Raw genomic sequence first — 24,338 nt, 5'->3', positions numbered from 1 at the left:
CAGTCTAAATTGACAGCCATATAACCCAAAGGCTGACTTCGCGAACTTTATGAACTCGATCTTCGTTCATTCGACTCAGCGTTCACGAGATGTCTTCCCACACAACTTCAGCAATATCGCCGCCTGAGGAACTTGTCTCAAGCCTGCTCTCTACCATCGAGCAGAGCATCATACCCCTGACGCAAAAAGGCGTGTCAAGCGGTTCAAAACTCTTCGGTGCAGCCATCCTATCCCGCAAAGACCTTACACCATACACTCTCGCTACAAATAACGAGCGCATTTCACCCCTCTTACACGGCGAGATCAACTGCATCCAACAATTCTGCACCGTCGACTTTCCTGACCCATCAACACGACCCCACCCCGCCAAAGACTGCATCTTCCTCGCTACCCACGAGCCCTGTTCCCTGTGTCTGAGTGGCATAACATGGGCGGGTTTCAACGAGTTCTACTACTTGTTCACGTACGAAGATAGCCGGGATCTTTTCGGAATCCCGTACGATATCGACATCCTACAAGAAGTGTTTCGGGTACAAGGACATGACGAGACTGAAGAACAGGTACAGGGCAGGCAGCTTTACAACCGCAAGAACAAGTTCTTTACCGCGAAGAGCTTTGCCGATGTCGTTGGAGAGGTTGAAGATGAGGACGAGAGGAAGCGGCTACTGGGCGAGATCGACAGGGTCAAGAGTCTTTACAACAGTCTGAGTGAGACTTATCAGAAAGGGAAGGAGGCGGGGGCAGAAAGTTCAAGTGTGTGGAAGTAGATCAGAATGGTCTTTCTTTGGCACGGTCAATGTTCGGCGTTGGTAAACTTCAAGGGCGGCTTCAAGTTCCGCTTTCTAAGGTGTCGCTTTTAGCCCCGCATTTATCGATAACAAATTTCAGCTAGCTTCGACCCCTCGGAACGCGCCTGCGCGTGTGGTGTCAAACTTCAAGTGAGGAAGAATCTGACTCAACCAGAAATTAATTTTGTCATCTTTAACTCTGGGTGCCGCGTCGCGTACTTTCGTCCCATCTTCCCTTTCTAGTCTTTCCGCCAACCCGTTGCGCAATTTTCTGACAGTCCGCGACTGTCAACGAGGTCATCCGGAATCAGTCGAAATTTTAGTGGGCGAAGAAGGAACCCAGCAACGCTGTGTAACCAATCTGCAGAAGCCGGGCGGGGCTCGACGACAGAGGGCGGAAATATGGCGAACAGTCAACGAGAAGATAACACAATCTACCTCACAGAGAAAGAGGCGGAACGCATCCAGAACACCATCAAAGACCGGTTCAAAAAGTGCGAAGAGCAAAGCGGCAATGCAAAGGCCCCAAGAGACAAGTTGGCTGCTCACCAGGCTGCCACTGGTGCGGCTCTAATGGCAGATATGGGCGGTGCGCCAGATCCAGACATGCTGCAAACCCAGGGGAAGACCTCAACTACTATTCCAGTGATCGGAGTAGGCCGACCGTATCCACCATGCACGACTCCACTGTCAGATCTGGAACCGATGCAGATGTCAGATCTCAGGATGGAAACGCATCACCGAGGCCGCAAATTGGTGGTCAAGCGAGAAAGCCCTGTAGTCACACTCGTAGCGAGGTCATGGACTATGGTTCAGAATGAAGATGGAACCGATGCAGAGCGTCTGGAGATGTTGCTGCATAAGTCGCGGTATAGCGAGGACGTACTAGAGTCAACCAAGCTGTTCATCATCAAGGAGCCATACTTCACCCTCACTGAACAGGGCGAGCCTACAATACGCATCGACCATCCTTCAGATCTGGTCATCTGCCATGAAGAAGGCCCAAAGAGTTTCGAAGATGCAGCAGCAGCAGAAAAGGCAGCGACAAGGTTCAAAACTCAGGGCAACAATGCACTCAAGAAGCAAGATCTCCCACTGGCCCACGAGAAGTACACAGCAGGTCTAGCGATCGCAAAGCAAGACATTCTAGCAGAATCGAACCCCGATATAGCACGCGACATCTCCCGGAATCGCGCGTACGTGAACTTGCTACTAGGCCGACTAGATGAAGTAAAGACAGACGCCCGCGCCTCACTAACCGGGCGCGAAGATCAAAAGTCCAAAGAGCTAGATAGTAAAGCCTACTACCGCGCTGGTTCAGCCGCGTACGCCCAAAGCCATTGGCTAGAAGCCAAACAGTTCTTCCAGGAGCAACAAAAGCTGACCCCCGACGACAAAGACGCCAAACTTTCACTCAAGAAAATCGAAGCCCGCCTCCGCGAAGAAGAAACAGGAGGTTACGACCTAATGAAGATCCGCACCAACCTCTCCAAAGCCCGCTCACGAGTCGACGCCGGAAACTTCACCAAGAACACGCTCATCAAAGACAGTCCCGGAAAAGGCCGCGGCCTGTACGCAACACGCGATCTCGCCATCGGCGACATCGTAATGTGCGAAAAAGCCTTCTGCGTAGTCTGGGGCCACGAAGAAGACACCCTAACAGCCATGACCTACGACACACGCGATGACCGGATTCGCGTCGCACCCGTCGGTCTCGCAAAAGCACTCGTCCAGAAATGTTTGAACCAGCCTTCTCAAACAGAAAAGCTGATGGATCTCTTCGGCGACTACCAAGGCGAAGGCCCACAGATCTTCAGTAATGAAGACGGCGCTATAGTAGATGTGTTCCGCGTCCACGACATCATGTCGCGGAACGGTTTCGGGCCTGGAAGCCAATTCGGCGAGGAAAGTGCTCGGAACGCTAGTACGGGACTTTGGTGTCACGCGGCTTATATCAACCATTCCTGTCTGTCCAACACGACGAAGGAATTCGCGGGCGATATGATAATCATCCGAGCGACCCAGCCCATCAAAGCCGGCGAGGAGATCTTCCATCCATACGACGCGTCGCTTGACTACGAAACGAGACAGGGTTTCTTGGAGAGGACATGGGGTTTCAGATGTCAGTGTAAGTTGTGCGATGCGGAGAAGGAGGATGGAAAGGAGGTGAGGGATAAGCGGATGGAGTTGGTGGGGGAGGCGGATGCGTTTATTGATAAGACGCCTTGGGCGGGGGCGAAGAGACTGCAGTTGAGGAAGGCGCAGGGGATTCTGAGGGAGATGGATAAGACGTATGATGAGGGGAGGTGGGAGGGTTTGCCTAGAAGGCATACGGAGGGGATTAGGGCGTGGTTGGTTAGGGCTAGTCCGCGGTAGGATGTGTAGTAGGGGGCCTGTTACGAAAGGGTATGTAGGGTTGGGGAAGTGTGGATATGTGGATTGGTATATCGCTAGTCCGAATTACAAATGTGTGAGCGAGTGTGTCTGATCACCAGCTACAGCCCCCTCTATCATTACAACAGAAAGCACGGGCAATCCAGTGCCAAAAAAAGCCTCTCAAACCTTCGTCGACTTCGTCTCCATCATCTTAGGCTCCTCGTATGGCGGCACTGATCCCGTCTCCTCACTGCCTATCCTCATAATGGCGTTCGTGTTGTCAATCGTCTCCAAAGGCGCAACTGGCTTGTCACCGAGAAGGACCTTCTCAGATGGAATGATCCAGTTGAACCACGATGGCATCAGTAGACCTAGAACGATGGTAGGCAGCACGAGGTGCACGATGCTGAAGCCGTAGATCATGATGGGGTCGAACATGTGTTGTTGTGTGAACTTGGGATAGGCGAAGGAGAGGACAATGGCGAGAATAGGGCCGGAGATGTACTGTGAGACAATGCAATTAGCGAGATGCATTCAAAGGTCTGATTACATGTGAACATACCTTCATGATAATAGCCCAGTAAAAGGGAATGTTCCAGTTCTTTCCCACGCCAATAGTCACATTCATGTCTCGGGTAAGCTGGTGTCCAGGGTAGAAAGCGACCCACCAGAAACGACTCAGAAACTTGTTGTTACCGAAGAAGCGGGGGCCGGGGATAGCAGGGGTTCGGGCAGCGAAGAGCGCGATCAAAGAGCTGACGATGAAGAAGGCGAAACCAACACCAGCACCGGTTCCGGGGGTTGATCCGTAGGCGACGCGGATACCGAGACCTTGGGCCACGGCGAAACCGATGGTGAAGATGAGGTATCCGGGCCAGCCGACTTGGTGGGCGACGTCGCGGCAGCGGTAGAGGGATGTTGCGGCGAAGGTCTCGCACCAAACTGTGAAAAAGAGGGCGACATCGTTGACGTAGGTATCAACTGCATCGAGAGCCTGCAGTCCGAACTCAGTGCAGTAAATGAGGGAGATGAGTGCAGATATAACGGTAACAATGGTGCAGACGGCCCAGCGAGGAAGTTTGCGGCCCCAGTTCGTGTCCATGATGAGTGTTGTCATGACTTCGAGGAGGGAGAAGGCGGATGTCAGACCGAGGAGGAAGAGGGTGAAGACTATGAGGAGCGATTAGCATGTTGTCTCATTCGAGGATGATGTTTTCAAACTCACAAAAGACCACGGAGAAGAACGGAGCACCTGGCATCTGAGCAAGAGCCTCGGGATACGTGATGAATCCCGTAACGAAAGTACCGAGCTGTGTGCCGCTGGAGGGATCAATGCCCAGATAGCCGACGACACCGAACACTGAGAAAGCTGCGATGATCTCAACGGCGGAGTTGCTGAAACCAATGATAAGAGCATCTTGTACGGCGTTGGAGTGCGAAGAGCAGTAAGATGCCCATGACGTGAAGTATCTATAGGCATCAGTATACCTCTTTTCTCAGACGTGCAACTATACATACCCAAAACCGACACCGATGGAGAAGAAGATCTGACCAAAAGCCGCTTGCCAAATTTGAGGGCTCTCAAGTGCGCTGGTGCGCCATGTCGCGAAGTAAAGCTTAATACCCTCTCCAGCATTAGGCAGCGAGACTCCACGGCCGATGAGGATGATGATAAGGACGAGCGGGAGACCCATAGTAACGTAGATGACACGTCCAGTCATACCAACACCCCTGAAGACGCACAGCCAGGTGACGAACCATGTGAAGATGGCCCATCCTGCGGTTTCCCCTAGCATACCAGTTCCGACGTATTGAGTGTACGAAGCGACGCTGCCATCGGGGTTGAGACTACCAGTGGAAGCTGCGGCCGTGTTGGCAACGATAACGTTGGCGAAGTACTCCTCGAGATCCTGGCCTTTCCATGGCAGAGGGCTTTGGAAACTGCGGGAGAAGTACTTCATAATCCATGCTAGGAGGGGCACGTAGTAGGTAACCACGACATACTATGAAGTTGCGAAGTCAGCGTATGTTTCTCAGTATTGCAAGTCGATTCCACTCACGCCGTTGAAGACGACCGCTAGACCAATACCCTTAGCGCGCTTGTTGTTGCTGTGCCACGCGAGCACTGGGCCACCACGGTAAACGCTACCGAGAGCGATCTCAAGGACCAGGACCGGCAAAGCGACGAAGAATAGGGCGATGAAGTAGGGTATGAAGAATTGAAGACCGTAGTTGTTGTACACGACCGATGGAAAGCGCAGCAGGTTACCAAGACCAACAGCACCGCCCATGGCGCAGAGGACGAACTGGATGCGGTTCGAGAACATGTCGCGTCCATCTTCGCTCTTCTTCGCCGCTGGCGAGAGCTTCATGAGGATATTCTTGATTGCAGCCATCTCGACGACTGAGTGTAGTAGGCAGAGAACGAGAGAAAAGGACTTTGTCGCTCCCGACAGAGTGACGGGGTCAATTCACGACCGTGTAAAGGCGAGTTGCGGAGACGAACGTGAAAGTCGAACCGTAAGATTCGCGCAGTGAGATCCCGGTATATAGAGCCCTACAATCTGACTGTCGTGCCACATATCCTATCTCTCCAAGCATGTGCCCAGCCCAAGCAATCGCCCACCTTCCTTCTACAAACAGCACTAGTAGTGTGGCGCTCGCATCCAAGGCTTCCCCAGATCCTGCGCAGAGGCTCAGCTAGCTTGGGCGTACCCTATTACTCGGGTACAACGGGTCTTGAGTGATCAGCAGCTCCACATTGGTTGGTTCGGTCCATCCTGAGCGCTCAACACCACTGCCGATTCCGTACCAGGCGTGCATGTATCTCGGACATGGCGCTGAACCTGTGTTGGCGCGTCAGCCATGGGGAGGAATGAGATATCGTCTAGTCAGTCCAGTCGGTCTTGGGTTCTGGTGTATTGATCTTGGCGCGCGGTAAACCTTGCGCACGCGACAGAGCTCGACGCATCCAGATCTGGGGTAATGCTCGGAATCCGTCTATGGGTTGCGAGTGGGACCAGAGTTGGCCGTCAGCCACGAGGGGTCCGATACCTCTTGGTGCCTAAGCACGATGGCCTCGGCGTGCGTTTGTGGTCACACACGTGACCCATCGGGACGCATCTACATCAGTAATTATTGTATCGTTCAGGTGTCTTTTGGCGATACGCGTCCGATGAACAATGGGCCACCAGGCTCAAATACTCCCATTGAAGTTCCTCGCCTACATGGACAGGTTCCCGGTCAGCCAGCTGGTAGTAAGGTTACGCCGAGTGACTGCTATCAGTCAGAGGGCGCCCGGCTATGCGGCACTCGCTTGGCCTTGGCGGCTTGGATGCCCAGTGATCTGGGTCGGGCGTACAGTCGCTCCCACGATTCTATGTGTTGGTATGACCCTCTCATGATTGAATGAGAAGGTGTTGGCGTTGGTAATGATGATAGGGACTCGGGCCGCTTGGCTATGGTCGCAATTCGGCGGTTATTTGCGGCATGGTGGTGGTTTTGGCAAAGCGTCGCTCCTTGTGAACGTCTTCTAGAAGCAAGAGTGGTCTGCGAGGGGTCCTAAGTTGTCTTGGTGTTGTGTGCCTCCTCTTGCTGCATTGCGCTAATCAGGTGCCGGCTTGTGCCTGAGTGTTTGGAAGGGGCGTGGGAGAGGCAGCATCGTGCCTACCTAAGTGATTTGAGCAACGTCGCGTTAACCAGGGGCAACCTCGTTGAACAAGCTGTTTCGGATGCGAAGAATCGCAAAATTGTGGGAGTTAGGGGCATTGCCTTTTGTTATATAGGATGGACCTTGATGGATCACTCGTAGGGCGCGCGGGCGGGAGTGGAGGCTAGCGCCGATTTCGGGGAAGTCGGACCCGTCTCGGAATGATCGTGCGGCGGAGAACTTCACGACCACATGTTCTCAAAACCCCTTTTTGCAAAGAATATGGCATGCCTAGGTATCTGAATACATTGGTAGACGATTCGTACCTCATTCCGCTGCTGGAGATGGATGTGGCATTACCGCTCATGCTCTACTCCAAAGAAACGCGCGTGGACAGCGTGACATTCATGAGATGAACTTGGTATCGAGACTACGGGAATGAAGGAGGAAGCTGTCCTTGTGAAAATGAGAAGAACTGTGTAGGAGATCGTTTCGGTCGTTACCAACACTCAATCACACCTCAAACTCCAAACCCCAACTCTCTCAGCCCCATCACCACCCTACCACCAGCCTCCTCCACACCCTCCCACAGCCCTCTCAACCCTTCGTCACTATCTCCCAACACCGGATCCTTCTCCGGCATGCCCACTTTCCACACTTCCCCCTCTTTTCCGTCATGCTCACCCCCAACAGCGAAGTCCCAAACTCCGCCATAAGGATACGCACCCATCATCATAAACTTCCCGCCGCTAACATCCACACTCTCAAAAAACCTCCTCCTCTCCGCCTCCTTCTCCTCATCAACCTCCGCCGCCCTCCCCTCCTCTACATCCTTCGGTTGGTGAAACGCCAATTCCTCGTTCCGCGGTCGCGGCAAAAAGGTTTTGTGGCTAACCCCCGCTGGGATGATGAAGACATCGCCCAGTTCCGCTTTGATATCCACGCCGCCAACCTCTCCATCTCCTCTGTCACCCGGTTCGTATTTCCCTTGCGACCAAGACGGGGAGTCAGCGACGCCGAAACGGATCCATGCGCCTTCGCCTGAAATGACGGTCATGGCTTCGTGGGTAGTGGAGTGGTAGTGCGATTGTATGTCCATTCCGTACTGCGCTATCCATTGTGTTTGCCAGCCATTCGATGCATAAAGGTCGAGAATCTCTCTTGTTTTGAAGTGCGGTGAGGTCACCATATCATAGAGGAGACCGGGATAGTGGAGGAGTGGGTAGGGCGAGTTAGGAATGAGGGCTGTAGGAGGGAGTTTGTATTCGTGGACTTTTGTCGCCATTGTAGGATCTGGACGAGGTAATCTTGAGTATTTGGGTTTGATGTGGAAGATCCCGCAGGTCAAACGAGACAGGAAATTTCTGAAACGCCCCATCGGATTAGTCGCGACGGGAGTAACCGTCGAAGTTTGGTACGGTGAGGGGCGGGGTGGAGTTTGTTGGTAACCTTGGAAGGAGTGGGGTATACTAACGGATATACACATGGGGAAGTACTTACCCGAATAGGAAGTAACAGCGCGGGGTTCCACGTCAGAACTATTAATGGGATGGGAACCGAGATATCTGCACCTTTGTATTTGTAATGTGCCTACGCCGGACGCCTGCAGTTTCGCAATATTAGCTTTCCCAAGGTGCTCCAGTTGCGTTAGCTAGCCTGGAGTGCTGCTGCAATCGAATGGCAAAGTTACGATTTCATGTGCAGTGCTCCATACCTAAACTTGACTCCGTTTTGGCAACTTACACGGTGCCTTGAATTTCTCCTGACAACCCGTGAGCGGAGCTAAAGAGGTGCAGCTTCAGTGCGGGTGTCCCTTGCGCAATACACTTATCTAGTGGAGGGGTACATGCTAAGCGACATAGCAAGAGGTTCTGGTGTAGTTCCTGCCTAAATACGCGCCTGCTCTCCTACGCTCCTACTCCTTCACTGCGACCCTAACCTAATGCAGAGGTACTGACATCTTGGCATGCATCGGACGACCGGGAGCAGAGCTCAGTGGGCTGATGAGAAGTCGTGTCTTCCAACATCAAAAGCCTCCAGCGGATTGCGATATGCAGCTAGAGCTGCGATCACTACATCTCGGCCTCGTGCAATATACATGTACTCACATTGGGCGTATTTTTCAAAACTCCGCTGCAACGAACCACACACCCTCGCTATCGCACATCCAACCCCTTGCACAATCCTCGACTCCTTACCTCGCACCTCGCAAGCACCGAATCCCTTCCACCGGCTCCGCTCCGCATCCCTCACCCACCCAAAATGAGCCGAGATGTCTACACTACCAACTGCATGGCGAGATATCATGTTTCTTTGGTACCACGGCTAGCTCATCACTGCTACACTCCTTTTCATGGAAAAGATATTCAGAACCTTGACTTGGCCCCTCTTGTGTCCTCTTAACATGTCCATCCTTTATAGCCGTCTTCCCACCTCACATGATGCCCAACTCCCCAAAACCCTTGAGAACCTCTTTGTCCACTCGGCTCAACCACTCTTCCTGGAAGGCTTGTTCACCACCCACTTGTTGGATGACCTGTTGAAGATGTTCCCTAACGAACGCAACGAGATTGATCTGATGCACAGGATCAGTGTAGATCAGTTCGCGCTTGCGGATATCCTCCGGTGCCTCAGGTTCGGTGGGGTGGTAAGGTTCTGGGGGCCAGAATAGGGAACTAGAAAGAGACATTAGTATAGACAATCGAGCAGAAAATGAGAGAGAGTACGTACTCTTGACTCCGATCATCCATGCCATCCAGCAACTCTCCTAGTACATCCGTCCATATTCCTACCAGCGACTGCAGCCTGCCCAACATCCAAGGCTGTGCTCCTTCTAAGAAACGTGTGAGAACAAGGCACATGAGTTTCTTGTTTGGCGCATCGCCAATGTTCTCGATATGGCCGAACCACTCTTCCAACAACCAGTCTAGAGTCTTCTCTAGACCTTCACTTGATAATGCGGAGAGGGCTTCGAGGAGTACAGAAGGTGAAGCCATGCCGATACGTGCTAGCACAGTGAAGTAGTCGGTTTCGACAACCCCATCAACAGCGCGGGAAGGGAGTTCGCGGTAAGGGCCGTGGGATTGATGGTGGGTCCATGCGCCGTGGAGACCCTCCAAAACCTTTGCGAGGAACCCGGAAGAGATCAAATCGCTAGTCAGAACCTTGACAGCGTTCTCGCCACTTACACCTTCCGCACCTCGAATGATGCATGTCACGAGATGTGTCATTATGCCATTCGCTTCAGGTTTCAAGTTGCCTAGAAGCTCAGCGAGGGCTTGGAGGATCGCGGGACGGAAAGAGTCTGCCAGGACGGCGGAGGGCGCAAGAAGCAGGTACGCTTCTGTGATCTCGATGGCTTTTCGCAGGGTCTCGTTGTCCATGGAGAACAGAGGTAGCAGATATTGAATTAGGTTGAGCAATTCAGGTGGTGTAGGCTCTGGAGCTGATGGTGTTTGTGCAATGATGGAGGCCCATAGATCGAGTGCATCTTCAAGGAGGTAGACCTGGGTTTCTGAGCCAGGCTCGATAGCGCTCTGGATAATGGGTAAGAATGAGACATGGAAAGAACGTGACTCGGCCTTCATGGCGTTCGTTAGACGAGCCAAGAGTGTGAGAATCGCCTGTTTCATGAGATGCTCTTCGCCAGACTGCTCCCACAGCGGTGGGAGAAGAGCGATGATGCTGTTGGCGTATGGGGTGATCTGCATCCAGTTAGTCTCAATAGTCTCAATACTTCAAGTGTCTCCATCTCCGACTTACATGATGCTCTAACCTGTATACAACAAGACTAATGGTGTTTAGCAGTGCCATCTTAGTTTCTGGAAGTTCCACCTCTTGGACCAGCGCCATCAGCCTATCGAGCATAAGCTGCGAGTACGGCAGGAATGCATCTGCTTGGAACTCCCACTCGTCGGCGACGGCGTGGAATTTTCTTCCCGCAGTTATTCGTACCACTTGATCGTTCATTGGGTCGCTCTTATCGAGGAGATGCTGGAAGATCTGGTAGACGATAGGCTTCTTTTCCTTGGCCATCTTAATAGTTATCCACTGGGAGATGATAATAGCGATGCGGCGACGAATGATGTTGAAGCCCGGTGTCTGCTTCGCCGCCTCGACAACCAAGGTCTTCTCAAGGAAGGTGTCGAAGTCAAGTTGATCGTGCAGTATGTCAGCCGCAAGACCAACGGCAGTGTAAACGGAGTCCTTGAAGAGGATGTCTTCGTTTTCCGGTGCTATCGAGCGTTAGCGAGAATCATGTACTGTTACAGTGAGTACTCACTCGCGACTGTGTAGAAGACTTGGAGCAGAGGCTGAATGATCAAATTTTTGAAATTCTTTGCGAGGTCTAGGAACAGCTTCTCGGCACAGGGTCGGATCGCAAATTCCCAGTCCTCTGCTCCCTCTTCCATCTTCTCCCATTCGTCAGGCTCTTCCTCCCACATACGGAGGTCGCTGGGCCTGAAGACGAAGAAGCGCTGGACAAGTGCTGAGATCATTTCACGAACAAGGTCGTCAGTGAGTAGGTCTGTCTTGATCTTGTGCGTGGCCGCATTTTTCTCATCCTTTTCCTGCTGGTGCTTGAAGCGGAAAGTCTGGGTGGGAAAGAAGACCATCTTCACGCATGCACGAATCAGTAGCAAGCCTTTCAGACCTAGACGCTCGAGGATGGGTGCTTCATCTTCAGCATCGCCATCAGTACCGACTTTGGCGCCCTCAATAGACTTTGAGCCCCATTGCTCACCTAGTCGTGAGATGAGGCTCCAGTAGTCGCGCGCAAGCTCTATCGAGTTGGGTAAAAGGACGAAATCTGCTGGGTGAGTCGTGGTCATGTTGAGATGCAACTTTGAAAGCTGCATTAAGTGCCTGCCTATCTTCTTCTGAACTTCGCCTGCAAGTGGTGAGTTCTCCGGTATCACGTATTGCAGGAACTCTCCGAGATGAGTACGGGTCAGTGTCCAGAACTCTTGCACATCCTTGTCTCTGCCTGGAAACTCGTAGCCGGCGATTATAAGTCTCCGCATAGTCTTGATAGCAAGCAGACTGTTGTCGATGCTCTCAAGCGCACCGCCTTCGTCGTCTCCGCCATCGCGAAAGAAGGCTTGCCATGTTTGCACCTTGTTCACGTAGATGGTACCGAGTACGTTGAAGATCTCCGGGGCGACGGTCTGTAAGCTCTGCCGTGTTCGTAGTAGTCGCCCCGTTGACAGTTCCTTGACGATGTATAGCAAGACGAGAAGGGCGCGAGGGAGTTGTAAGCGGTAGGCGTTCGGATCCGTCGAGGCGCGAAGAATGTGGAGTAGTTGTTGGAATAGATCTGGCCTAGAAATTGTTAGAGCATGCAAGTATACGCTGGGCTGGGACTGACCAGTCATTTGGGAACTCGAATCGGACGATCTTAGCGACGACGAGTGCATTCTGTAGGGCCAGGCGATGGTCGGCTTCGTTGACGGCGCTTTCTAGTAGACGGGCCCGTATGGTAGCCTTGTCTTCCTTGCTTACAGCACTGCGGTCACGTAAGCCTATGCATCTCTGCGGCTTTATGTGGAGGCGTACTTGGTGGCAGTCTTGCGCCAGTACTTGTCGATGCCGTTCTTGAGCTGGATGACGGCGAGGTAGCGAACTTCGAGGGGGAGGGATTGGTCAAGGAACACCGTCTACTAGTGTCAGTCCGGTGTAATTCAGTGGGCTAAGATATGCATACCTGCAGCAGAGGATAGAAACCCGCGGCCTTTTCCCATTGCTGGAGTTGCTTGGTGCCCGTCTGTACTTGAGTTTGATCTGCTGAGGACGCTGATCGCAGGACGTGGAACAGGATGCTCTCAGTAAGAGGATTCGCCTCCGCCGGCGCTTCAATGCTGAACTCTGTGTTCATGCTGTGAGTGTTGACGGTCAACTATCGCGGTAGTGGGGCAGCCGCAAGTAGGTGAACTTTTGGATATGACAGGAACAGGCAAGTAGCTGGGCGGAAGCGGCTCACGGCTCAGGCGGAATGCGAAATCTATGGAGCCTGCTCACCCAGGCTGCGATCAGGATGCGGCAAGTCTTGTTTGGGAAGTCTATCTTGGTGTTTGGGAAACAAATTCGAGAAGCTCCCCGCCTGACAGCTCGGACCTCCGAGACACGAGACAGTGATTCTGGGGCACCTTGTTGGCAGTTGACATATACTGCGCATAGGATGATCAAGTGTGTGTCATCTGTCTAGCGTGTACCTGAATATGGTCTCTCCACAGAAGCACTGTTATGGGCGTGTCTGAACATGGTCCCGGCTTGTCTGGAGAAGGCGTCGCGCGCATCGGCTACTCCCACGCCTTCCCCAGCCAACCTCGGTCCGTCGCAACTCGAGCCTCGTCTCCCCATCACGCTGTCACGTTGCAGCCCCATCGCGCGCCATCGCCAACCACGCCCGTAGCATCAACCCTCCCAATGCGCCCAAATGCCCTCCGCAGACTTCGCCGCCGCCCAGCAACGCATCGCAGCCCGCCGCGCTCAACGCGCCCTTCAGCAGCGCAATCACCATGAGCCGCCGCCATCAACCGCACAACGCGCCCTCTCGCGCCTGCCTTTCCCCTTCAGCAGCGTCTCCTCGACCGGATTCAGCGTCTGGGACGCGATAAAAGGCCGCTCGGGAACACGCCCAGAGTTCCGCGTCGGCCAAGTCGATGCCGAACTCCTCGATGAGGAACTCCTCACCCTGATGAAGAGCCAAGTCGGCGAGGGCTTGAAGTACTTCGGAAGCCATATCACAGATCACTACTCGGCCGAAATATTGCTGGCATTGAGGGCTGTGCTGTGGAAACTGAGCATTTGGGACCAGAACGCGAGTTATGGCGCACATCTACAGGGGCTGAGGTACACGGATGCGCGGAGTAGTGCGCCAAATCGCCCACCACCCAAGCCGTGGCAGAAGATCGCATATGGTGCTGTCACAGTGGGAGGGCGGTATGCGTGGACGAAGTGGGAAGAGTACCTTCTATCCGCTTCAGAAGACTACACCCGACCCGAGAGCGCGCGATTGAAAGTCCTGGGACGCTTGAGCGAACTGGCCGGAAACGCACACGACGTCCTCGGCCTCGCCAGTTTCCTGGTCTTCCTCGTCGACGGCCGGTATAGAACAATTACCGATCGCCTCCTCCGTCTACGCCTGACACCAACCTCGCACTCAACATCACGCGAAGTCAGTTTCGAGTACCTCAACCGCCAACTCGTCTGGCACGCCTTCACCGAGTTCCTCCTCTTCCTCCTCCCCCTCGTCGGCATCTCGCGCTGGCGCCGCATCCTAAGCCGCACATTCAAGAAGCTACGCACAACCGTCCTCTCCCTCCTCGGCCGCTCGAAACCCGCCAACGACGAAGACGACGAGGAGAGCAAAGCAGCCGGCGAACTAGGTTTCCTCCCTGAACGCACCTGCGCAATCTGCTACCGCGACCAAAACCCCACAACCACCACCGAAGCCGACATTCTCACTTCGTCGGCCGGCGGCGGCGGCGTCGTCGGCTCCGCAACAACCGACATCACCAACCCCTACGAAACCATCCCATGCGGCTGCATATACTGCTTCGCCTGCATCGCGCAACGCATCGCAAACGAAGAAGGCGAAGGCTGGACGTGTCTCCGCTGCGGCGAGACAGTCAAGGAATGCCGGCCCTGGAACGGCGATGTCATTGAAGAACAGCCCCGTCGTGTTGAGCATACCGAAGTGCACGAGCGACCCAGTACAGCCAAGTCTGTTGGTTTCGCTACTGCTGGCGATGAGCTGGATGAGAAGGCCCTGCTGAGGGAAGTCGATCCGATGCCGGAGATGGAAGACGCTGCGGATACAACGCAAGAAGACGAAGAGGGCATAATGGGTACGACTCACACGCGCGGTCTGGATCTCGGGGAGTCGTTGTTCACGGAGAGTTCAGAGTGGGCGCGTGCGAGCGAAGATCGAAGCAGCGACGATGAGCAGAGTGAGGAGTACACCGAAGATAGTGAAGAGGAAGAGGAGGGTGATCAGTCGGGCTTTTACGACCGACGATAAGACTTGGGAGGGTTGGTTTGGTTGGACTGGGACGGGGGCTACACGACTGTTGTATAATTACTGGACGCGTTGAATTGCAAGATACCCTGATTTCTCAAGCTTGGTTTGTTCCATTGTGCTATGCTATCAAGTGTCATTGAGCTATCGTGAGACTAGTCCGTTATTGGACTCCGACGTTGTGATCTTGATCGTTTGGTGAGGTAATCGCTCATACATAGATAGATTTCACATGCAAAGCCAAAGTCTTTCGCGCCGCAACGCCTTGATTGATGCGGTCCGTCCTGCGTCGTGTAGCATCTGCCGGCTCTTGCCCTTGCGCTGGCCTCAAGGCTCCGTAGCATAAATGCCAACGTGCATAGTCGCAACCTGGCCTTCTCTCGTTATACACAGCAAACCGCCCATTGTCTCATCACGTCCGCATGAAATCCGCAAACCTCGGCAGCGCTGCCATCTTTTCCTCGGGACTTGTCGTCTCGGCGAAGAAGATGAGGCGCTGGTTCTTGTCCTTTTTGCTCTTCTTCTCTTCTTTTGGCGCAGCCTCCTTGGTGACCTCGTTGATCAGGTCGTCGACAGAGTTGGATATGTCGCCGTTCTGACCGGCTGGGTATGCACCCGGTGGTGGAGCGCCGAAACCAGGTCGAGGAGGTAACGCGCCAGGTTGGCCGGGTATGCTGCCAGGCCGTGGAGGCATGCCACCGTTGGCGGGCGAGAAAGGTTGCGGGACGCCTTGGGGAAGGTACGCGGGCGCGCCGGGTGGGAAGGCCACGGGAGCGCCAGGAGGTGGTACGCCGTACGGTGTTTGAGCGACTGGTGGTGTCTGTGGATATGTTAGTCCCATATCTTTTTCCTGTCCAGAATCTCGGATACATACAGCAGTCTGTACTGGCTCCACAGGCGCGGGTAGCACACCGTTCTTTCGATCTTCTCTGAACTGGGCCGCCCTCTTCTCAATCTCCTCCAGACTCTCGTTGATCTTCGGCCTCTTGTTCGGTGCAGCTTGGCCATTGACGTACGCTCCGCGCATAGGGTTACCGGTAATTCGCGCGCGCTCTTGCTCTTCGGCGAAATGTGCTTGTGTGACTTGCTGGTTGTGCTGGTCTATTATCTCGGCGGGGACACCCTCCATACCGAAGATCTCCAGCTCGAGACCCTGACGGCCGGGGTTGGCATTTTCGACGTGAGTGAGCGTCTCCTTGTGGACCTGGTTCATGTGCACGGAGAGACCTGAGAAGCTGTTAGTATTGCTTATCCAGTGCGCGGAAATGAATCGAGCGGTGCGTACCTCCGGCAGTATTTAATCGTCTTCCGCAGCGGTCGCATTTGAAATGTTTGGCCTTTTGGTGAGAGATGAGAATCTTAAGGTCGTCGAAGTCGCGCTCGCAGTAGTAACACCATGGTCGCTGCAGACGTCAGTATGGGCGCTGTATGCGATTTGGGAGCGCATATCGTACCTCGAGCTTCTGGTTCAAATCCGGATATCTTCTGCGTTTCTTCGTCATCTTTGCGATTGGTAGGAGGGAAGTGGGGAAGGCGTGGTCGCGATCGCGGTCAGTCGAAGTGAAGCTCAGGGCTCGCGGTTCCTCGAGAGCTAGCCTAGCGCGGTGGTCCATGCGGCGAACATCTCAACTTTTCTTTCCTGGTCGCCCTCTTCACTCACAACATACAATGACAGACATCATCAGCCTCTAATGTGAGGACGAAACTATGTCGCTTTGTCATTATAAATACATCCATCCATCATAGGACGCAACCCGCACACCAGCCACTTGAGTCTCCGACACTTTTACGAGTCCCTTTCGGGGGAGCATCCCACAGCTTTGCGTCTTGCTCAGCTGTGGTGTATGCGGCTGTACTTCAGTACGTGCATTCTTCGTCTGACGAAGTTCGTTGCAAGAACAAATAAAAAGGTCCTTCATAGTTCACACTTCCTCGCTCTTCGGAGAAGTCCTACGAAGAGTGTGACTCCTTGGCTACCTACATATCTGCTTGCTCCACCAGAGCCATCAGGCTGAAGTTGGGGTTCTCGTCTTCGCTTGCCATCATGCCGCGAATGACGCCCAGGCATTTCTCAGAGAGAACGTCTTCATTTGCTGTGAGCGCCCCGAGGTCTATCGGCCGCTTGCGGTCGCCGTCAAGTTGGTATAGATGGCTGTCTTGAGCTGATTTGACAAAGGCGATGTAGTGGTAGTCCACCTCGTCTTCCGCGTTGAGGGGCGATTCAGTATCTCCCTTGCTTGCTACTCCAGCATACGCCCGTTCGAGCCCATCGTTTTTCTCCAATGCCTTTGCCAGCTCGTCCGAGTTGGGTGTCAGGCTGGCATTGAGTAATTGGGCAATGATCGTGTCACTCCCTGACTGATATTAGTTGTGTTTTCGATTGGGCTGACGGCTATCATACCGATCATCCGTCGCGCCTCGCCATTACACACGGCATGCAAGATCGCATACAGACCGCATGCATTGTTGATGGTCTGCTTGAAGAAGATCACGTCACCAGCACCTCCAGGGCTTCGAAACTCCTCAAGCTCAGCGTCCTCGTCCTGAACACGCTTTTCATAATCGTCTGTCGTCGGAAACACCAGTATCAACGCAAAGGCGGGACGCGGAAGAAAGCCAAGCAATTCTATGTCGTCCAAAGAGAGCACATCCTCGAAGACCAATGAGGTGGATAAACCGAGCTTATGCGCGAGCTCGGTGAAGACGTCTGGATTTGACTCGAGAGGAATGAAGTGCTTGGTATATACTGGTACGCATGCTTGTTCTGCAGTGGCCATTATTGGTAAAGACGTGTTGATGTGATTTCCTCGCTGTCATGCCGGATGTACTTGCCACTTGGGAGTCGAAGCTGAGCACCGCGCCTGCCTCGTTGGCTACTGCGCTAACCGCTTTAGGTCAGGGCATCGTAAGCCTTCAGTCGTACACGAAAACGTATACTAGTGGTGCAGCTATCAGCATCAAGGCCGACCTCTTTGGATGTACGTAATAGTGGACGTTAGAACCTCCCAATGCAATGAGACCAGCGATCGACTATTCTGCCGTACACAAGTCCACGATCTCATAGCTAGCGTTGTGCGTGCCAGCACTGATATATCAATGGAGAGATGTCCGATCTGTCGAACCGTGGCTGTGTCGTACATGCATGAGCTTACCGCCGTTATGGTGAGGCGATTTGTAGCACCCGAACAACACCGACTGTTCATTTTGGAGTAAGAGCGACTGCGAAAAGGCTAGAATAATTAACCCGCGATGAACCACCAAGCCCTACTGGCGACTGAATCACGAGATAGTCTTGGTCAATTGATCGTGGGCTTTCATGGACAAGATTGAGACAGTGAGTAGGAAGTCAGAAGACACAGTAGATTGATCATACAGCTTCTCATTTAAATCTAGTGAATGAGCCTTTTGCCATCCTGTGAGCCAAAAAGAGGGATCAGCCAAGCAGCAGACAAGAGGTTCAGTCATAGATCAAGATAGTATAAGCTGAGCAGCTCATCACTTATCAGCGCAGCCATCAGGGCACCCGTTCACCGGGCAAGCGACTGCAACCACGGGGCAATCAGCAGCAGTCTTACATAAGGCAGAGTTGCCCTTTGAATCTCGCCCCCAGCACCAATCTCCAGCACACGTACACTAACGCATGTATCAGCATCTCGACGACATATATTCCCCCTTGAAGAGTATGAAACTGAACTAACCTTTCTCCAGCAATAGCCTTGTTCGCAGCCAAAGTCTTCTGTGACACAGTGTCCCGCTGATGAATCATGGAATGGGGAGTACGCGATGTTGATCGTGACGCGGAGTTGCTGTGGGTGACGAGAAAGCAATTTATCGGTGCCTGCGAGAACGTGTTGAGGCATACCATTACTAAGGCGAATGTGCATCCCCACTAGAAGAAAGCTCAGGATAGTGTTCTTCATGGCGAATGATGTTGTGGTTGTGAGTGAGGGATGGAGATGAAAGAAAGAAGATCTGGTGAGTGCGAGCAGGCAAGTTATACTGTTTCGCGTGCTACAAGACATTCTGGTCTTACGTAGACCAGTGGCTTCGTGGTTCTCGTGGTGCAGACGCCTCATGGTAGGATACGAGCTACGCAAGTTTAGTTTTCTACTTTAAAACTGCTTTCCAATCTGCATATCCCACGCCAATCCATCGATTCCGCAACGAATCCAACACCACCCGCCCACTTTCCTTCCACAGAATCCAACCCATCTCTCCTTCATTCAACAGTAGGTTCTCAAGCATACCACTCCCTTCTATCACCAATGCTCCCCTTCCCCAAAGAAGAGCTCCAGCCCCATCAACCAACAGCATGCCTCTCCTCCAGTCAGACAACATACTTCCATATGCACGTACAATTCCACGACACTGAGTGCCTATCTCACTGCCGGCGGCCAATTCTCGGCAAGCGCATAACGTTTTCTGCGTATCCTGCCGATGGTATTCGGGCGGGAGGGTGGAGCGGAACTTGAGTGTTGTGATTGTGGGAAGGAGGGTGGGTTGGTGGTTCTGGTTTAAGCATGTCAATGACGCGGTTGGAGTCTTGATGGGTTTGTGGTGTGGGTTGTGGGTTGTGATGGGTGATGAGTAACAACTCCTTCGCTGACCACTCACACCTGATACCCCTCTGTGCCTTCTGCTCGACGGAGAAACTCCCACATTGCTCGCACGACTGCGAGACCGCTGCCTTGGGTCTCGATGGTGCGTCCGCGTCCTCGGTCGTTGAGATCGCTTGGGCTTCTCTTTGTCGTTTCGTCTTCGTCTCCGTCATTCTTTCCAGAGACGTACCGCTTGAATGGCTCTTTGAGGTCGTCTTCTAGATAATCGCCATCGGAGGGGTCTGGGTAGGCGTTGCGGTAGTCTACTGCGTTCTCCGGAAGGACTGGATGGTGATGAGGCACCGATTTCCTGTTGTCATGGAAGGAGCCGGATGGAGATGAGAGCTTTGGTGCGCCCCACCATGCGCCGAATCGGCCGTCTTGGTCGCGCGTTCGGAGGGCGGCTTGCGCGTTGTGGACGACCCATGCGGTGTATTCTCTGCAGCTGTTTGCATGTAGCATGGCTAGCTCTTTGGGTGCTGCATGTGTTTTCCCTGGTCTAGCTGGTCGAGATGGAAGAGGTTCGCAGAAGGACGTTAGATGGTGGAAGAAGATGCCTTTGAACGTTTGGCCATCTTGACTGCAACGCCCAGAGGGGTCGCAGAACTCCGTTAGGATACCATTAGAACCTAGGCCGGCCCAGTCAGTGGGCAGTGCTTCCTTTTCGTCTTCTGGACCACTGCTTCGATGAGGTTGAGACTTCTTCCAGCCTGTAGCACGTATGACGTTCCTGATGAGTTCATGGCCATCTTCCAAATATGAGGTCTTGCCGGTGGCTTCCCATAGCCCGCGAAGTCCAGATAGAAGGACACCTTGATTGTAGGTATATACCATCTCGTTCCGCTCGTCGCATGTCGTCTTGCTATGATTCGTGCGGTAACCGCCAATGTGGAAGCCGTCAACGTAAAGTCCCTGGTCGTTCGTCATGCCAATATTCCTCAGCCATTCGTACGCATTCATTGCGTTCGCAAGGTAAACAGGGTCGTAGCGTCTACGGTGTCCCTCATCGCAGTCATCAAACAACTGATCTTGCTGTAGACCAATCTTGTCGTGCTGCGAAAGAAACGGTGAACAGTTCTCGTCACCTGGAAAGTGCAAGTACATGCTGATACTCGCCGAGATGAAGAGCTGGTTCGTGATGGCGTTCTTGTACGGCAACAAACGCGGGTTCCAAGTCATGCCGCCCCCACAGAGCCTCCAGTCCCATCCCTTCTCCGCCAATTCGTAGAAAACGCGGGCTCGGTGGGCAAAAGCAGGTACGAATTGCCTAGCATGCCATTCCTTCGCTCCGGCCTTGTTAGACGTGTAGTGCTCAGTGGAATGGCTCTCGACAAAACCGCTTGCTTCCAGCCAGCCCAAGACTACCCACAGCATATCATCGAATGCCTGCATCCTTATTGCGAAGTGATCCTCGCCAAAATAGTATGCTGTGGTCTGCGCAAAGTACTTGTTGATCTCGTTCTCCACCATTTGTGCCTCGACATCCATTTTCCGGCTCTTATCGAATGTGCCCGGCATTGTGTAGGCAAGCGAGTGGGAGAGCGACGAGAGTGTAGCTGAAACGTAGGTCGACATCACGGCTGCTGTCCAGTCTATCGCTGTTGTGTACTTGCCGAGCCATACTGAGAAGTAGTGGTCTTGCATTGTAGATAGGGCGGAGTGGAGATCGTGAAGGATGTTGGTCTCGGCGAGCGAGTAGCTGACTGTGCTGGTTGGGAGGTCGTTCGGTGATGTCTGGGACGAATCGGGGAAGGATGTAGACGAGGCTGGCGACGGAAGCAGGCGGGCGACATTCTGATTCTGGGGCTCGTAGACCGGTTGATCTGCTTATGTGACATGTCAGTGAGAGGTCTTTGAGGGGAAAGTATCTCTCAGTCATACCTTGTGCAGTTGGCGATCTCGCATTGCTAGCGATTGAGCTGGTCGCAAACGCGAATTGAAGCAGTAGAAGCGATAAACATAGTCGCAAAAGCGACGCGACACGCAGCGACCCCATTGCGAAGCCTAGGAAGCTCTGATGCTCAGCTGGGTGTTGCGCTGAATGACCTCGGGAGGACTTGGTGCTATGCGACGCGTAAGCAGTTCATGGAGCAGCTCTGCGCGCGAGCTACTGTTAGAAATAATGCGGTATGCATACAGGATCCATAAGTAAGACCATTCAAGGCTTCTTATCGGCTGCTGTGACGGTCATACTAGAGGAGGCATGTGCCGCAAGTGCATGAGGCGCACACGATCCTGGCCAAGTCCACCTTCCCGTACCGGCTTGGGTAGCTGCTCTTGCCTGAGAGATCCGTCCCATGGCCTGTAGCAGCGGATGGCAGACAAATTGGCGCGAGGCGTAGTTGCGACATGACCACAATGGTTAAGAAGACGAAGACACGACTACATTGATGCTTCCCCAGGCGCAACGCGTGATGGGAAGACGGGATGACGCCAAGCCTGAACCCTGGGATCGTGAAATCGCGTGTCTGCCCCGCTCCCGCTCTCGCGTGGTTTGCTCGCACGGACCGCATCTAGCCCACCAGAGTAGCAAAATAGTACAGCATCGCCCAGCCGCTATTACATGTGCAAAAAAGGTATTCGACTGAACCACACATGCAAAAAGAATGTTGAACAGAGTGGGATTCGAACCCACGCAGATTTCTCTACTAGCACCTGAAGCTAGCGCCTTAACCGCTCGGCCATCTGTCCTTTGATGAAGGTTTTGAGCCGCAAAACTCGTATATAGTAAGTGTTGCACAATCTGTAGGCCAAACGAGAAGTTCAAAGGATTCTGGTGGGTGTTGACGGCAATGGCAGGGCAGCCGAACCTGGCTCTTACAAGTGGGGCAAGCGAACTAATCGGACAAAGAGAAGCACGAAGCCGCGGGGGAAGAGAATGTCATGTTCTTGTAAGATTTGCGCGTCTTTGGGACAACATTGAAATTGAACGCCTGTATACAACATCTGCGATTCAACAGAACATCGTCACATATGTATGGCACAACAGCAGGTGACTCAAGCAGCATAATTCAACCAGGTATTTAAGCCTGGCCTTCAACTCATGCCCATTTAACAAGTCCATCAATGTGTACCTCCAATGCGATGCTATCGCCGCACAGTCCTGCCTTGATACCAACATTGATGGCAAGCCCGCTATCACGCACCAAAAACATATCATTCCGCGCGTCATTTCCTCGCAATGGGTCGTACACCTCGTCTGGTATTCTCCGTTTCACCGCTTGCGGCCAAGTACCACTAGCCTGACCGTCCTGCGAAGGGTCAAAGTCCGAAATGGCTTTACACCAGTAGTGACACGTTGACCGGTTTAAACCGAACGCGACAGGAAAGCTTAGAGAATGCGCATACGCTGCTGATTGGACCCGGAGCAGAACAGCCCCCCAGAATTCGGTGACATTGTCTGGTATCCGTAGCTCGTGGGTGGTTTCGTCCCAGGAATTACGAGGCGTGACACTTATTATGCGAACTGTTGGCGTAGTGTGGCTAGAAACGCGACGTCGGATATGGAAGCTTTTGAACTCGGTAGTCGTGAAATCAGGTGGTATGGACAGCCTCTGCCGTACGTAGATGGTATGAAGTTTCCCGCTAGGCCAATCGTCGATGAAAGCCAGAGAGCCAGCATCAACACGCGCGTATTGCATTCCACCATCCAGGCACTTCAATGTGATGGCTATGCGCTGGTTTACCTGGTTGCTTGATCGTATCATAGCTAGGACACGGCTTTTGTCCTTGGGATCAGGTAAGAACTCGAGCTGCACACGTAGACCGATAGGGGTAAGGCCTATGGGGAAAGTGGAAATGACATTCTCGCGCTCGATAGAACCGCAGTGTTGAAACTCTTCAGGATGGCGTGCAAGCAAACCCCGATACGTTGATCGCTCCGATGAAGTTGCGCACCAGGAGAAGAGGGAGTAGTCGTCAGTAGTCCTTAAGATCTCCTCTTGCAAGCGAATGAAAGCCTTCGCGCCTTCTCCATAAAGTAAGGGCATGTGAATGTCGAAGAGGCCGAGCAAGCAGTAGGCAACATCTTCGACACGAGTACTTTGCCGATGTGCTGCCCAAGACATCCTCTCCGCAACGGAGAACTCACTAATAGTACTTCTGTCGTCGAGTACCCGAACTGGTATACCCGTGGCGTCAGATAGCTCCTCCAGAAACTCCACCTTCTCGCCCATCAAGGTCCAGTCCTGGAAGTAGAAGCGACATAGAATTGGTGCAATCAGTTCTTGTAGGGTCCAACCGCGACGTGTCCACCGGGAAGACTTCAGTGAATCTCTTGCAATTTCGGAAGCGGTTGTGTAGCCGTTTGGACGTGGCCTGGGAATGTCGCCCAGATAGACGATGCAGACCTCCGCATCTCGGTACCAGCGATACATGGAGTTGATGGCTTCTTGTAGCTCCGCACTTGACGTCTTATCAATACAGCATGTGTCTACCCAAAGATAGTGACAGCCTTGACCTTGCGCCTGCTCAGCTGCGTTCACAATCTTGCTGTAGCCGATGCGCGTCATGAGGTCTTTCTCCGATAGACCTCCCAAAGGCACCTCGGAACTACCTCGAATCATCATCTCCAACGCCAACATCAGTGTAGTTCGCGCATCTTGACTGCCTGTAGATTCCGATGCTAAGTTGGTAGAAGCGGACAATGCTCGAGCTCTGCTAATCCAGACGTATTCCTGGTAGTTGACTTCATCTCCGCCCCAGGTATGAGAAAGGATGGCGTATTTGGGAACAGAGTCATCATTGAACCATCTGAGCTCGAGTGTTCTGACATCGATGAGTCGCATAACAGACGCTGAGCGACGTGTCGACGTGGATGATCATTGGCGTAGAGAGACCAAGCGGGGTCCCTGCCCCCGATGAGCCGAATCGTTTTGGGCTTTGCGCTAGACCCAATGGGCTGCCCC

General features: G+C 53.2%; 8 protein-coding genes and 1 non-coding gene across 9 annotated transcripts; 2 read left to right on the top strand and 7 right to left on the bottom strand.

Annotated features, from left to right (window-relative positions):
- Positions 1–89: 89 nt before the first annotated feature.
- On the top strand, positions 90–3,164 carry J4E85_002670 (uncharacterized protein; the record flags this gene model as incomplete). The annotated part of the gene is made up of 2 exons (XM_051466946.1): positions 90–753; positions 1,156–3,164. The coding sequence occupies 2 exons, from the start codon at positions 90–92 to the stop codon at positions 3,162–3,164; spliced, it is 2,673 nt and encodes an 890-aa protein (XP_051329801.1).
- Positions 3,165–3,344: 180 nt separating this feature from the next.
- On the bottom strand, positions 3,345–5,560 carry J4E85_002669 (uncharacterized protein; the record flags this gene model as incomplete). Its single annotated transcript, XM_051466945.1, has 5 exons — positions 3,345–3,668; positions 3,727–4,334; positions 4,390–4,634; positions 4,683–5,167; positions 5,225–5,560. The coding sequence occupies 5 exons, from the start codon at positions 5,558–5,560 to the stop codon at positions 3,345–3,347; spliced, it is 1,998 nt and encodes a 665-aa protein (XP_051329800.1).
- A 3,687-nt stretch (positions 5,561–9,247) lies between these two features.
- J4E85_002668 (uncharacterized protein) lies at positions 9,248–12,688 on the bottom strand (the record flags this gene model as incomplete). Its single annotated transcript, XM_051466944.1, has 7 exons — positions 9,248–9,488; positions 9,544–10,517; positions 10,576–11,048; positions 11,096–12,135; positions 12,182–12,319; positions 12,370–12,470; positions 12,518–12,688. The coding sequence occupies 7 exons, from the start codon at positions 12,686–12,688 to the stop codon at positions 9,248–9,250; spliced, it is 3,138 nt and encodes a 1,045-aa protein (XP_051329799.1).
- Positions 12,689–13,249: 561 nt separating this feature from the next.
- On the top strand, positions 13,250–14,836 carry J4E85_002667 (uncharacterized protein; the record flags this gene model as incomplete). Its single annotated transcript, XM_051466943.1, has 1 exon — positions 13,250–14,836. The coding sequence occupies one exon, from the start codon at positions 13,250–13,252 to the stop codon at positions 14,834–14,836; it is 1,587 nt and encodes a 528-aa protein (XP_051329798.1).
- A 409-nt stretch (positions 14,837–15,245) lies between these two features.
- J4E85_002666 (uncharacterized protein) lies at positions 15,246–16,335 on the bottom strand (the record flags this gene model as incomplete). Its single annotated transcript, XM_051466942.1, has 4 exons — positions 15,246–15,653; positions 15,708–16,060; positions 16,119–16,236; positions 16,288–16,335. The coding sequence occupies 4 exons, from the start codon at positions 16,333–16,335 to the stop codon at positions 15,246–15,248; spliced, it is 927 nt and encodes a 308-aa protein (XP_051329797.1).
- Positions 16,336–16,810: 475 nt separating this feature from the next.
- Positions 16,811–17,610, bottom strand: J4E85_002665 (uncharacterized protein; the record flags this gene model as incomplete). The annotated part of the gene is made up of 2 exons (XM_051466941.1): positions 16,811–17,187; positions 17,235–17,610. The coding sequence occupies 2 exons, from the start codon at positions 17,608–17,610 to the stop codon at positions 16,811–16,813; spliced, it is 753 nt and encodes a 250-aa protein (XP_051329796.1).
- A 1,833-nt stretch (positions 17,611–19,443) lies between these two features.
- J4E85_002664 (uncharacterized protein) lies at positions 19,444–21,336 on the bottom strand (the record flags this gene model as incomplete). The annotated part of the gene is made up of 2 exons (XM_051466940.1): positions 19,444–21,231; positions 21,313–21,336. The coding sequence occupies 2 exons, from the start codon at positions 21,334–21,336 to the stop codon at positions 19,444–19,446; spliced, it is 1,812 nt and encodes a 603-aa protein (XP_051329795.1).
- Positions 21,337–22,041: 705 nt separating this feature from the next.
- On the bottom strand, positions 22,042–22,122 carry J4E85_002663. The gene has a single exon. It is a non-coding gene; the product is annotated as a tRNA-Leu (tRNA).
- A 350-nt stretch (positions 22,123–22,472) lies between these two features.
- On the bottom strand, positions 22,473–24,218 carry J4E85_002662 (uncharacterized protein; the record flags this gene model as incomplete). Its single annotated transcript, XM_051466939.1, has 1 exon — positions 22,473–24,218. One exon carries the CDS (start codon positions 24,216–24,218, stop codon positions 22,473–22,475), a length of 1,746 nt encoding a protein of 581 aa, XP_051329794.1.
- Positions 24,219–24,338: the final 120 nt, after the last annotated feature.

Source organism: Alternaria conjuncta, assembly GCF_024043145.1.
Source record: "Alternaria conjuncta strain BMP 0040 chromosome Unknown scaffold_3, whole genome shotgun sequence".
In the NCBI taxonomy this organism is placed as follows: Eukaryota; Fungi; Ascomycota; class Dothideomycetes; order Pleosporales; family Pleosporaceae; genus Alternaria; species Alternaria conjuncta.
Note: the sequence above shows the minus strand (reverse complement) of the source record. Positions and strands in the feature narration are given on the sequence as shown.